This window comes from Mesocricetus auratus, unplaced genomic scaffold (genome assembly GCF_017639785.1).
Source record: "Mesocricetus auratus isolate SY011 unplaced genomic scaffold, BCM_Maur_2.0 Super-Scaffold_2245, whole genome shotgun sequence".
Lineage (NCBI taxonomy): Eukaryota > Metazoa > Chordata > Mammalia > Rodentia > Cricetidae > Mesocricetus > Mesocricetus auratus.
The window spans coordinates 42405925-42420901 of record NW_024429180.1 but is presented as its reverse complement, the minus strand read 5'-3'; the positions used below and the strand labels follow the sequence as shown (position 1 = coordinate 42420901).

At 39.7% G+C, this 14977-nt stretch overlaps 1 protein-coding gene across 2 annotated transcripts in view; it reads left to right on the top strand.

The window, feature by feature from the left end:
• Vwa8 (von Willebrand factor A domain containing 8) overlaps window positions 1-14977 on the top strand; it is a 347144-nt gene that overhangs the window by 214585 nt on the left and 117582 nt on the right. For both annotated transcript variants that reach the window (XM_040756735.1, XM_040756796.1), the window contains exons 23-26: window positions 1470-1605; window positions 2581-2700; window positions 6707-6912; window positions 8992-9143. In XM_040756735.1, the coding sequence (XP_040612669.1) occupies window positions 1470-1605; window positions 2581-2700; window positions 6707-6912; window positions 8992-9143 (614 nt within the window). The remainder of the gene's footprint in view (window positions 1-1469; window positions 1606-2580; window positions 2701-6706; window positions 6913-8991; window positions 9144-14977) is intronic.

Sequence of the window (14977 nt, the reverse complement as noted above, 5' to 3'; positions counted from 1 at the left end):
ATTTTAGATGCAAGCTTCTGTCTGATTAGAGTACATGCCTGTATCATTTTATATGTTCTTCTCTACCAAAATGAACTTACTGGAAAAATAAAACATGTTCTCTTATTGCACTTCTTTGCTGAGTGAGAAGTTCAGGGACTGTCTAGAATCCTCTACTTATTTTCTGGGGCTTTTTAAAAGTCTATTGTTCTAAACTAAGAGAATATTGACTCAATGTTTTTGGAAGCTGAGAAGACATAACTCCCACTTGAGACTCAAATCTAACCTGGCCACAGAGCTGCTCAGCAGGCAACCATCCTGGAGCTGCTGTGGACAGGGACCCAAGGCTGGGGACCTCAGGATCTGTGACAGAAGGCTCCAAGGTTGAGCCCAGATCTTCTCTAAGCAGAGATGTGTTAGGGCTAGGAGCCACATCTTTTCTTTTTTCAATTTAGCTCATTTTTGCCCTAAATTTAAAAAAAAATCCTCATCAGGTCCTTGGGAATACAGTATGAAATATTGTGATTAAAGGAAGCATGGTTTACCAGTTTGTTTCCTTAAAATCTTAGTTAACTCTGTGTGGTCAGAACAATGTATGATATGGTCCACTAGGTTGTGAGTCATTAATTAGTATCTCTTTTAGAAAGAAATTTTAGATTCATGTTGAAATGTATGGTGTATCTCCTGCCTGTCTCCTTTTAGGGAGAGGCCTGGCAAGGATAGGTCAGGGCTACCCTTCTCTGATCTTCTCATGTCTGTCACCTTCCACGTGGTTACCCAAGACCTTGCCTTCCTCTCTCCCTTCTTATCCGAACAGTCTATAGATTATGCCTCTCGGTGAGATCAGTCAATACTTTTACTTGCATTTGTCCATGCGTACTTCAGTCACTTTCCCAAACCATTTATTCTTTGTATTCTGCCAAGTTTAGTACCCTGATGTGTGGCTCAATGCTCCATTTTCATCATGCCGTAAGTCACACATGTGTAATTATGTCCCATTACTTGAAGAGGTGAAGTGCCTATTTCCTGGTCTGGCAACCCATTCCTTAGCAGTAGAAACCCAATCTGCCTTGCTGTGCCTTTTCTTACATTTACTGTCCTAGAGACCACACAGGCTTGCCATGTTCCCTCTTCCCCAAATGCAGTTTGTCCATCAATTTTACCTGAATACCCACCACCTGTGATCAAACTGTAACCCCATTTGAAGATCCATAACAAGCAGTTTTCTAAAATGCACAGTGACTGTCACATCTAACTCCTCGCACCGTCTGTGGCATTTCTACTATTTATTAAACTCCTTTAGGTCTCCCCCGGTCTAGAGTGGGAAATGTTGTTGGGAATGGCTCAACTTGCTATTGTGTTTTAGTAACTATGTGATGCTTCTGTTGCTTACAACCAGCTGTGGCAAATTCAAAGCAGTGAGTGACTGGCTTTTAATAATGACAACTTTGGTTCTTTGGTTGCTAATGACACATTTTCTGTCTTTAAAGGTTAAAGCGGTAAAGATGGGTCACATTCTAGTAGTAGATGAGGCAGACAAAGCCCCAACAAATGTCACCTGTATTCTGAAAACTCTGGTAGAAAACGGAGAAATGATTCTAGCAGATGGAAGACGCATTGTTGCACGTAAGTAGTTAAGAGCCACACTCTCCTTCATGTGTGTAACTTTCGCATCTCTAGTATGTACAGTTTTTGTATCTCTGGTATCTCTAGCTCTCCCCTATAAGCAAGTAATAAGCTGAAGTTCACTGCAAATGAAATTGTACTGACAATCATTTCTAAAAATAACATCCACATCTAGCCTTGCTGGTTTCAGGATTTTGTTTGTTTTTCAGTTTGGTTTGGTTTTGGTTTTGGTCTACAGGCAGTCTTAGGGAGATACGTTCTCAGTTGAGGTTCCCTCTTCCTGGGTGACTCAACCTTGTGGCAAAACAAAGCCTAGCTAGTCCAAGTATACTTAACTGCAGGCAATTTAAGTTTTCTAAACATATGTAAGATGCTGATTTCAATTTTTTTGCTTCATGAAAATCTATGCCTAGCCATAGAAAATACATAGCCTGTACCATAAAAACAGTACAAAAATCTTAAATATTTGAAGAACATATATAAAGAGGGCCCAATTAGAAAGGTCAGCATGGTAGAGGTATTCCTCTTTGATGTTATTATAAGGTCACTACTCTGGGATCTACCTAGCACCATTAACAGCTTTCTGAACATTTTGCTTTCACTGTTTGTGGAAAAGGTGACTTTACCTTAGCCTGAGTAGTGTCCCTTCACAGGGTCCCTTACACTCTCAAGGACTAGAACTCAGCCTGATCCTTTGCTCTGAAGGTTTATCACTAAAGATGGTGCAACAAGAAAGACGGAGCTGCCTAAACAGAAGCTGTGACCACACACAGACTGTATCTGGCCCTCTGTGTAGCTCAGAAGTAGAACATAGTAATTTTCAAACTCCAGTGTGATTTTTCTGGTCTTTGGGATTGAATGAGAGCCTCACTGGTGTTAATCATATGTCCTACCACAGCTTCATAGATGACCATTGAGTCAGGAATGCCTGAAGCTGTTTGGAGCAATTTGCAGACTGCCTGTTTCATTTTTCAGATGCTGCCAATGTGGATGGAAGAGAAAACATAATCGTGATTCATCCTGACTTCAGGATGGTGGTTCTGGCCAACAGGCCTGGCTTCCCTTTCTTGGGCAATGACTTCTTTGGCACTTTAGGTAAAAATAATGACTATAATAGCAATAATTTCAGCAGCAGTGCTATAGTGCCTGCTATTGCTCTCCATGGGCTGTGATTCCATCATAGCCACATGGGGGGGAAGCTTTTGATACTCACAGGGGTTATTTTTCTTCAGTCACTTAGCTAATGAGTGGTGGAGCTAGGCTGGGAGCTGGACTGCATCCCTATGTCTGACTTAGCCCCTCTCTTCATAAGTAGTTGCACTGACTTTGCTGTTTAATGCTCCATAATGAATGGCTGTTAGCGTCAACTTCTATCACATCCTCTAAAAAAGCTGGTTCTTACTGAGTAGGGAGGCCCTGGAGGATGTATTATCATCATCATCATCATCATCATCATCATCATCATCATCATCACCACCACTATCCTCAGCCATGCAGGAGGATTCTTCTTTGCTAGAATCTCATACACAGTACAAAGTAGGTCCAGACTCCTGTTAGGATCTTGATTTGACAATTCCACATAAGGGATTTGTCCCAGCAGTTTACCTGTGTAGCCACTTGAGCACGAGGATAGTCAGCACAACATTGTGTCTAATAACCAGAATGAGAAGAACCCACTGTCCCTCCAAAGGAGACAAGATAAAGAAATTCTGTGTCTGGAAAATAGAGTAGTGTGCCACTATTAAGAGAAATGTGATAAGTAATACTGGTATTCTGAAATGAAAATCAGTATTCAGAATATTTACTGGAACAATAAGTCATGGAAATGAGTATGGTAATCTCCACTATTTAGAGAAATGTGATAAGTAATACTGGTATTCTGAAATGAAAATCAGTATTCAGAATATTTACTGGAACAATAAGTCATGGAAATGAATATGGTAGTCTATACATTTTAGAAGGGACTATACGCTTACTTATACTATTTATTGAGTTTTGTTTGTATCCCTGCATTACTGCTGCTCTTACAAATGCGCTCATGTGTGAACACTGTAGTGTAAGCCTAGTTTTCTCTAGTGTGGAAAGATACAAGTTCTTTTCGGGTTCAGGTTCTTCACTGCCACTGTCACCCCAAGGCACCACTTTTCACATTCACTCTAAGGCCTGCAGTGGTGCTCATTGTCCCCGTCTGCCAGCACCATGTGTCACTGGTCATTCTCACTCCTGTTGGCTCTCTTTCCAACCCTCTTCCTTCCCCTTTTCTGTCTTCCTCTTCCCTTCCCACTCTGCTTCCCCCTTCCCCTACTTCCCTGTTGTGCTCCCCTCTCCCCACAGTGGTTGCTGGGCAACTTTGGTCTTCTAACTCCCTGGCCTCTTGGCACTGTAGATTTTTTTTAACTTTTTTTTTTAAGACAGGCTCTCTCTGTTTACCTACTTTTTTTGAAAGCTACTGTTAGAAACTCTCAACAGTAGTTTGTGTTCAGAAGTGGCAGTTCCAACATCCATTTCTTCTTCACCCCTCTCAAGTAAGTTCTAATTAGATCTTGCCTTAGTCACCCAACAGAAGCAATTCTTGACTAAAATATTGGGGCCATCTTCATGACTGAAACCAGTGATGGGCTTCCTGGTTGTGTCTTAATCACCAGCTGTGTTTAGGTCAGTTGCCACAATTAGTCACTCCCCTGTCCTTACTTGATGTCTGGTCCTTTCTCAGTGCTTTCTGGAATTCTTCCCACATTGGTGACCATTCTGCAGTTTCTTTGTTGGCTCCTTCATAGAATGTTCCAGTCTTCTTTTATCTATCTACACTCATTCCCTTGGTAAAAATCAAAGCATGTCATTTCACAGTGTCATTTAAATGACTGTCATTGGCATGAATTTTCTCTGCAGCCAGACTCTCTAGTTCTCTGTTGAACATTTCCTTACAATTTACCCATTATTAAGACCTTAACTTGGATCTAATAATCCCACAGTATGAGGAGTTACTGAATGGGTTTTTCTTTTTAATCCCCTTGATTTATGATAATAATTCCATCCTTCTTGACAGCCAATTTTTTTCTTGATTTGACTTTTCTTTCTCTTACATGTCTTACCACCTACCAGGAAATCTTACTGGCTCCTAAAATACATTCCAAATTATCTCACCGTCACCAGCATTGGCCCACCATTTTAGTTGGAGCAACCATTCTCTCTCATCTTGATTATTTGTGATGATGATGATGATTATAGGTTAATTTATGGGCTTCATGTTTGTGCTCCTGTCTATTGTCATGATTTGTGAAGGATGTAAGATTTTACCTTTTACCTAATAAATTAACCTGCCACAGTTTCATGTCTGAAAATACCAGACTCTGGGTCAAAAGCAAAGGAGGGATTATGTCCCCTGATGAAAGTGGTAGTAAAAACAATAAATAAGTGAATAAAGCTGACCAGTACTAGGGAGTGATAACCAGAGGGGATAGGTGTGATCACAGTCAGCTTTGGTTAATGTCAGACCCTATCTCAAAAAAATTGTTAAAAAAATCGGTAGTCAGTGAGTCGGCATTTGAGATGGCTGTTCAAGCCCCAGTTCCCGGAGGGAAACATGAAGGAAGCTAGGTAACCCCTGGATCTGCAGTGGGGTACTGTGCAGAAGAACCCGAGCTCAGGTAACATCTGCAATAAGCATGTTCTAGACAGACTGCCTTCCAAAGCTGTTGCATTGTAACGTCCTTGGAGGACAGTGGTCAGAGCCTCTTCTAGCAAAACAAACAGCACTGCTGGACACCCATGGATGGGCGTTTGTTGCCCTACACAGCAATTCTTGACCTGTGGGTCACAATCCCTTTGGGAGTCAAATGACCCTTTCATAGGGGTCACCTAAGACCAATGGAAAAACACAGATATTTACATTATGATTCATAACAGTAGCAAAATTACAGTTATGAAATAGCAATGAAAATGATTTCTCTACAGCATGAGGAACTACATTAAAGGGTCTCAGCATTAGGAAGTTTGAGAACCACTGGCCTACACCCTCTGCAGTCTGTTCTTGACAGCAGTCTACTACTCTGGTAGAAATCCCCCTGGCTGCCCCTTTCACTCTGTGCATAGACTAATTCTAATATCCTTTGTGATGTTTCCCACATCCTGTCTCCAACTTTCCTGCCTCACTCTTTTATATGCCAATTATACTTGCTTTAGAGTCTTCGCTTTAGCTGTATTAACCACCTAGTATGTTCTCCCACATGGCTACAAATTCTCAGACTTGACTTTCTCAATATGGCCCACATGACTGCCCTCTCCCAGGACCACTTCTACTGTCATATACTAGAACAGAATATAATTAGCAGAATATGAGCTCCACAAGGATGGGGATTTTTATATAAACTTTGATATATATTTTCGTGGGTTTTACTTGATGTCTGGAAAATGTTTAGTAGTTATTTGATGACTGCATGGTAGAAGGACCAAGTACCTTTTTACATTCATGATAACTTTAATTTTCAGTGGAATGAAAGGCTATTCTGAATGTTTGTATTTGAAAATGTCAGTCTGAAAGATGAAGTTTGAAGCTGTTGTGTTTCTTTTAAATATACACAGCACTCCTACATATGCACACACAAAATAGCTGTTTATCCACATGGTTCCTAAATCAAAATAAGGTCTTGTTGCTACTGGTCTAGACTGAACCATTACTGCTGAGTACTTTGACAAGGACAAAGGAGTCTGCCTCTTTGTAGCTTTGGAGCCTGTCCTGGAACTCGCTCTGTAGACCAGGCTGGCCACAAACTCACAGAGATCCACCTGCCTCTGCCTCCAGAGTGCTAGGATTACATACACCAACGCCCAGCAGCCTCTGTGTATTTTAATATCTCCCAGGAAGCATGTATTCAGGGATTGTAACTTTTAATAGAAATAAACTGATGTGGAATAAGCCACACGTCCTTTAGTTTTCTTCTGCTTAGGGCATTTTCTTTTGTCTCTGCACAATCCTATTGTTAGATGGGCTCCCTGTGATTTGCTGAGGACCTACTGGCTCTTTAATCCACCATTGCATTTGGTTGTGCATATTACAATGGATTGACTGCTCACTGAATATAATCCTTCTTCCTTTCTGTAGGTGACATTTTTAGCTGTCATGCCATTGACAATCCCAAGCCTCATTCAGAGCTTGAGATGCTCAAACAGTATGGCCCAAATGTGCCTGAAGCCATCCTTCAGAAGCTCGTGGCAGCCTTTGGAGAGCTGAGGAACTTGGCTGACCAAGGGATTATTAACTACCCTTATTCTACTAGAGAAGTTGTCAACATTGTTAAACATTTACAGGTATGGTATATATCAGTGCAAAGGTGTCTAGAAGAAACCATTGTGTCTTTCAGACTATATATAGTTTATAACCGGTGTTTCCATTTTGTGATAAGTAGTCAGGTATGATATGAAGGCTGACATGGACTGTGCATAATCTAAATAATTAATCTTGAAGACTTGGTTTTAGTTTAGCAAAGTTTTGTGCCATGGTCATTACTAATCAGCTAGGAAATCTGATGGGTTGTTTTTTATTTGTTTTATTTTTTGGCTTTGTGTGTGTGTGTGCGCGCGCGTGCGTGCACACACACACACACACACATTGGAGGAGAAAAATAATTAAACAACAAGGAAATGTTTCTATTTTTTGGCTTTTTACAACCAACATGTGGTATCTGAATAGAAAGTATTACAAATGACATGAATGTAGAAAGCAGAGTAAGAACTAACTGATAGTATACTAAAAGAACATTTGTCAAGATAGGATAAGTACTTAAGACAGTACAACTCCTCTGGTCATACACAATGTATAGTCCACTTGGTTAATGGAAACAAAAAATTGTCTAAACTCTATATAGCAACTAATAACCTTCCACCTAACAGTCACAGCCTTTGACTCATGAATTCTCTTCAGTCTCTAACCCTCTAAGAAAACCTCACTGAAAAATAGGTTACTGGGAGGCAAAAAGGGAGAGAGATTTTTAAAGGGAAAAAACTTCAGTTGCAAAGGAAGAGAAGCTATTACCCAGAACAGTAACTGAAGAGCTGTTAATAATATTTTTATCGCAAAACTGCTAAGAAAGTAGATTTTAAATGATTACCCCATTAAAACATAATTATGCAAAATGACAAATAGGTCCAGTGACTTGGTTTAATTATTCTATAACATATACACATACAGAAATACTGCATTCTGTCATCTAAAAAACATACATGGGAAGAAAAAGAAAAGGCTTACTCTACCCATAAGGCCTTGCTAAGTCCGGCACACCAGCTTGGATGTCGGCACCAGAAGAAACAAATTAGTCAGAGAGACTGCCAGCATATGTCTACCTGTGGCGACTCTTGCTGTCTTCACCCCATGTTCCAGGGAGCAGCAGGCAGCCACCCATTCTCTGTTTCCTGCATTTACGTCCTTCTTCCCCTCTCTGCTATTCATGGTCTTTTTTCTCCACTTGTTCATAGATTGTGAGATGTCTGTGTTGACATTCAGCACTTTGTTTAGTTAGTACATTTAAAATGGTCAATCTCTTACTCCGTTTTTCTTTTCTATTGCTTTTTATTTAGAGTACAGAATAATGCGCTTCACTATGAGTTTTTCACACATATATGGCGTGGTATCTTGTTCCATTCACTCCTTCCCCCACTGCTCTCCCCTGGCATTCCTCTTAACCTCATGCTGGTTGCTTTCCATCCAAATCGTTCCCGTCTGCTTTCTTCCCATACATGTATATACAGTTAAAACCGAGTGTGCATGGAAGAGAAAATGTGACTACTTTGTCTTTGCCTTATCTCCCTCTTCCCCCCCTTCTCTCCCTTTAACCCTCTTTCTCACCATCCACAGCCCCCTCTTCTACTCTCATGTCCTTTGTGTATGTGTTCAGTACCGATCCCACATATGAGAGAACACACAGAATGCCTCTCTCTCTGCTCCTGGCTTATATCGTGTCACATGATCTCCAGTTACATGCATTTTCCTGTGAGTGACACACTTTCATCCTCCATGGCTGCATAAATCCCGAGGTGTGTGCGTACTGCATATTAATCTGTCAGCAGGCATCTAGCCTGTTTCATGTCTTGGCTCGTTTGAACAGTGCAGCGGTCGGCAGGTTTAAGAAGGCAGCAGAAAGTCTGAGCAGGGCCCTGACACTGAGAGGCAGAACCGTACCTCTACTGTTTCTGCTGTGTGTCTCAAAAGGAAAATAAGCTATCTCAGTGACTGCTAAACATAAGGGTGTATTCCTACTGTCTGATTATCAAACACAGCCAATACGTTTCTGCTGAAGTTCATTAGTCTACTATTACTCTATCAGTTTTATAAACCTTTAAAATGTTGTGTCCTTTATCATATGTATAATGAAGTTTTTTTTCCCCATACAGAAATTTCCCACCGAAGGTCTCTCCAGTGTGGTTCGGAATGTATTTGATTTTGATTCTTACAACAACGACATGAGGGAAATTTTGATGAACACTTTGCACAAATATGGGATCCCAATTGGAGCAAAGCCTACCAATGTGCATCTGGCAAAGGAGTAAGGAAACCCACTGTTGATTAATAATCTTGAGCATTGCTCTTCTGACTCTTAGATGCCGATAGCTCCTGATTTACTGTAGACACTACTAAGCTGAGTTGGTGTGGGAAACCCTGAGTTGATGTGGGAAACCCTCCGTAAGTAGTGCTCTTCAGGTGGCTACAGTTTGCTGGCTGGTTCTCAGTTAAGTAGCATCATTTAGAGACCTGTAAATTAAGGATCTCAGTTATTACGAATATCCCACAAGTAGCTGTAACACACTCAAATAAAGGGAAATATTTGTTTCTTTATCAGTCTCTGTCCTTTTGTTGAACGACTGTGGGTCTTGTTATTTCATAATCCAGTGCAAATCAGTGTACATATACGAAAACTGTATAAAGAGTAATTCATTTACTAAGATGCTCTCATTTCAGTCACCATATAACTTTCTCTATGATAGGCTTCTAAAGTTATCAAATTAATGCAGATCTGAGGGTACTTATTTTAGCTTTATAGATGAGACAGATAGTGAGAACAATCAGATTCCTAACGTATGGGCTGACAGCCCACCTTACGTATGCTCAAACCAAATACATTGTTGACCAGAGGTATTTGGAAGTTTATTACCTGAAAATGATTGTTTTGATGGGTAGTTTATTGATACTGCATCTTATGCCATCTTTGTCTACAAAATTTAGGTTATCATAAACTCACAGAGAACAATTATAATTCTTAAGTAAATTACTAGATCCTATTCTCTCATGGGAGGGACTGTTTAGAAAGAGGTTGAGTTTAAATCAGTGCTTACTCTGGCAATATGTATTTTCTTAAATGTACATATCTTCATTCTTTGAAGTCATCATAAAAACATAGAAGCCAAGAAAAATAAATTACTACATGCCAAGAATTTCTCAAAGAGAAACAAATATTTCCCTTCTGCGATGAAAGCATGGAGATGGTGTTATGTTGGATGTTCTGAGTGTACTGGTTTGTGTTTTCTGTGAGTGATTTTCTTTAGGAAAAGTGAGTGAGAGTCAGTTGCTAATGCTTATGCTTGTCCATACAGTACTGTTCCAGTGGTTGGTTAGCAGTCCTTATGAGCATTTTGAACAAAGTAATTTGTTGGATATAGCATATCTTCTCTATTAGAGTGTTCAGAAAGTGTCTCTAACATGCAAGCTTGTCACTAACACTTTCCCTCTTACAAACTCTCATCTTGTTTTTCTATTGGAAATAGGATGTTCTTACCACTGTTAATAAGTTTATGTAATTAGAATTCTAGCTCTGTGAAAAGCAGGCTTGTGAATTACAGCTAATCTCCTAGTGTTCGTGTTTAATTTTAAAGATTAAAGCATGTGCTGGTTAGGCATGTCGCTTATAGGAAAATTGTTGGCAGTTTTCTCATGGAAGGCAGGCAGAAATGGTTTGACGTCCTCGTCATCATCCTTAGTTTTAAACTACAGCTCCTGGTACAGCATGTTCATACCTGCCAGGGCAAATGACTGGCAGCTCTGCTGCTCAGAGCGAGGCCTGGAGACAAGAGGGTCAGACTCATGCTGGAGACTGGTTTAGACACAGCTAGCTGTCCACCCACTGCAGTGAGCTAAAAATAAGCTTAGAGCAGATATGGAGAGAAAGTGGATTTTCCTTGGTGTAGAAGTAACTGCATCCTATATAATTTTCACAGTCATTCAAAGCAGGTTTTCATCTGTAAATTCTAGTAACTTCAGCAGCTCGGCAATAGTGGTAGTGTTTCTGGTCCTTCCATGACCCATGGGTTCCATAGGACACTTTCTGTTACTTACCTGTCTTATATTGGAGAAGACAGTGATAAAGTCACCAAGACAACAGCTTGGAATTCGGTAGTCTGTCGCATATTCAGGGTCTGACGTAGCTGGCCTAGTAGAGTTATACTTCAGGCATTTGAATTCGGAGAAGTTTTTTGGCTGGATGGGATCCTGCTGGTAAAAATGAGAGTATTTCATTCTCAAAAACTTAAGAATAGAATTTGCTATCCAAATCAGTGTCTTTGAGAGTGGAAGAGGAAGTACTGGCAGTAACTAAAAGCAGCGTGGATGAGACTGTCCTGGCCAAGGCTGCAGTGTGTGCTTTTCCTCAGGCAGCTTGTCGCCAAGCCCGCTGCTTGTCTAATAGCCTTTGCCCTCTAGCACAATCTTACCGTGTCCCTTGTCTGTAAAAGCAAACTGAAACTTTATAAGTAATACACATTGAGCATCCTAATCTGAAAAGCCAAAATCTGTAACTTTTGTGTGTCAAAAGTCACGCTATAGCACATGCCTTTATCCCCAGCACTCAGGAAGCAGAGGCAGTTGGATCTCTGTGAGTTTGAGGCCAGCCTGGTCTACAGAGAGAGTTCCAGGACAGGCTCCAAAGCTACACAGAGAAACCTTGTCTAGAAACACAAAACAAAACAAAAAACCACAACGGCATTAAAGCTAAAGCATTTAGTTGTAATCCCAATGCTCCCATGCCTGCCTGGGACGCTAAAGCATTCAGATTTGTATGGCTACATATCGCACACACCACTGACTGTTCTGACGAGTTGTCTCCCCATAGAACAAATAAAACAATGAAATTTAGATTTTCCATGAAGCATATTTCTGTTTTGAAGTCACTTCTGTCAGGGTGCCCAATTTGATCATATTTATCATCTCTTTGAAATGTCCTTTTCTCGTGCATTACAAACTACAAAAGGGACAGATAAAATCAAACCGCCCAGCTAAATGCCATTATTTTATATTTTTATATTTATATATATATTTTATGTGTAAGGTGCCACTTAATTTGTGTATGTATCATATTACATACATGACAGAATTAGTTTTAAACATCCAAGGAAAGGCTTACAGACCATCTACTATAAACATGTAGTTATAAGCTTTCTTAGCATAGATTTCTTGTTTGTACCTCAACTGAGCTCTTACTCTGAAGTTCCTTTTAATAGTAAATGGTCTGCTATCATGTCAGTGCTTCTAAATGAAAAATTAAATTTGCCATGCTGGAGACATGTCTTAAAAGAGGGTGGGGTGGAAAGCCCATTTTCTCAACTTCTATCTTAAATGATTTATACATTATTTTATACTCAACAGTTATTAAGATGAAAGAACTATCCTTTCATACAGCTAAAACAAATGTACTTTAGAATACAATAATTATAGCATTTTGATTGTCTTGCTATTGTGATGATAATGGTTTAATATTAGAGGATGGCAACAGAAACATTGTGGGTAACCAGGTGTCACATGTTCTTCTAGGCAGTTTTCTCTACACAAACTAAAAACAATCTCACAATAAACCTGTTGTACACATTCACATATACACATGCTATGTATAAAGTGCATTTGTAGACAGGTAACCTGAAACAGAGACTCTTAGAAAGCAGGGGCAGAGGTGAGTGTGTGTGTGTGTGTGTGTGTGTGTGTGTGTGTGTGTGTGTGTGCACACCTGCATGCTGTGTGTGTTACAGCTCTGATGGCAACATAAACAAATTTTGGCAATTTCTGAAACAGTTGCTACATACTGAAAATTAATGATTTTATTGTTGTTGTTGTTTTAAAGGCCTTACAAAATAAAAGCAAAGAAATGTGGTTTTCAAGTAATCAATTGGAAATCATCATTGGCCATGGTGTGTGTGTGTGTGTGTGTATATACATACATACATACATATATATATATATATATATATATATATATATATATATATACACTTTCCTGACTGAGCTTTTACCGTGATAGATCTCTGGGACTGCCTTTAATCATATGTGCTGTATCATGTCCCTGAGACACCCTTGTTAGAGTCATTTTTATCTTTCTGAGGCTTTTATCTTAGGACACATGTTCCTAAAAGGCATCCATTCTCAAACACTTCCTTCTCAAGCTTCTTTGTTGAAAAAAAAAAAAACAACTAAAACGAGAGATTTAAGTCTGCATAACACGTCGCTCCCAGTTCGGTTTTCTCCTCATCTCCTTCCCTCCTTAGATTTTAAGTTTAAGGTACTTATTCCAACCACCGTGAACAGACTTGGAAAACATGTAAGAGACTCTCAAAAGAAAAAGAAACCCAGTTATATCAGTGCTTTGTGACTTTATGGATATGGCTGAATGTCATTATGCTTCCAGGCATATACAAATGTTCTCACTAGACAGCCTGTACAGCTAAAAATGACTGCTCTGTGTGACTCTACTTTAGAAGAAGCCCTATTAGAGCCTTGTAATTAACCTCAGATGTCTTGTTGCTAGGCATTCTCCTACTGCTTTCAAATGTTTTATCTAGAATGTTGTAAAATTTCACTTTTAAGCAAAATAATATAACCTTGAATTGATGAGTTACGGAAGTGGATTAACCAGTGGTTTTATTAGGAGTTTTTGATGGTCTATACTTTAACAAATTTAAAATGTGGTGGCTATACTTTCCTTGGGCATGGTTTTCTACATTGTTTTATTTTTAGAAAATAGGCATTACTTCTGAATTCTATTTTTTAAGCATCCACTCTGTTGACACTGGAATTTTTCATTTTGTTTTAATTTTAAAAAGTTCAGTAATGGTCTGTATATTTAGAAATTGATATTTCTTCAGACTTTTGCTTCTATTACAGTAAAACATTGGTCAAAATACACACATATTCTGAGGACAGACTTTCTGTGGCAGATGAGAGATCAAGTCAGCTAGGCACTCTGTGGTATTTCAATACAGTAAGTTTGGGGCTGTTATTCATCAATATAAAAATGTCAACTGAGGACCTAGAGAACTCTCTCTCTCTCTCTCTCTCTCTCTCACACACACACACACACACACACACACACACACACACGAAGCGTGGGTGAATACATGTGTGCCCACTGCCTAGGGCCTCTTACATGCAAAGCACATAAGCTGACACTGAGCTATCCCCACCCCAGTTCCATATAACACATCTTTAAAATATCAAAAATGATAGTAGTTGGTATCTTTCAACTCCTGACCACATGCCATACGAATATTACAAATAGCAACTCCGTGTGTCTACACAGTGTGCACATGTGTTGGAGTTTGTCTTACACACTAAAGATGGGGCATTTGACAACTCTGTCTACTTTTCAGATTTATCCTTTGAATGTCAAGATTTTCAGAGACTTTGGAAATTTTATACTTGGCTTTTCAGACTCTATTTCCACTCTGGGGGAGAGAGAGAGAGAGAGAGAGAGAGAGAGAGAGAGAGAGAGAGAGATTAATAAATGTATTTTAATCAGGTTCCTTCAACTTAATGTAGTTTTTCATCACTCTAGAAGTTAATAAAAACATTCTTCCTATAAGATGCTAGCAAATATCCTGCAGTTCGGGTTTTTTAACTACTGGTGCCCACAAATCTTCAAAATGAAGACATTTTAGTCATTGTTTACTTCACAAGTTTCCTCACATAGAATCCATTGCTTGGTACTTCTGCCTTCAAAGCTGTGGTTATTAAAGTGGTCAGCTTTAACTGATACATCACTGGGTATCATCTCTGCCTCTATGAGTTGTATCTGAATCATTACAATTCAGAGTGAGCTCTCTTGGGGCAGAAGCTCCTGTGTCAACTGTGGAATAAGGACTACCCAATAGAGAGACCTGGAGGTCAACCACTTGGGCTCTGAAACATCTGGATAGACTTCCCCGGGGAGTGCTTGAGGGGACTCAGACCTGAAACACTGAGCCGGGCAATCTTTGAGTCATCCAACTGTTAGTTCTATGATTTGCTGTCTCCGGTTGCATAGGGAAACTGAAGGGCAGAAACTCTTTACCCTGAATCATTCACCACTCAGTACCAGCCAGTCTGGCAGATGTTAGTAATACTCCACATAAAGGTCGCTGAGAA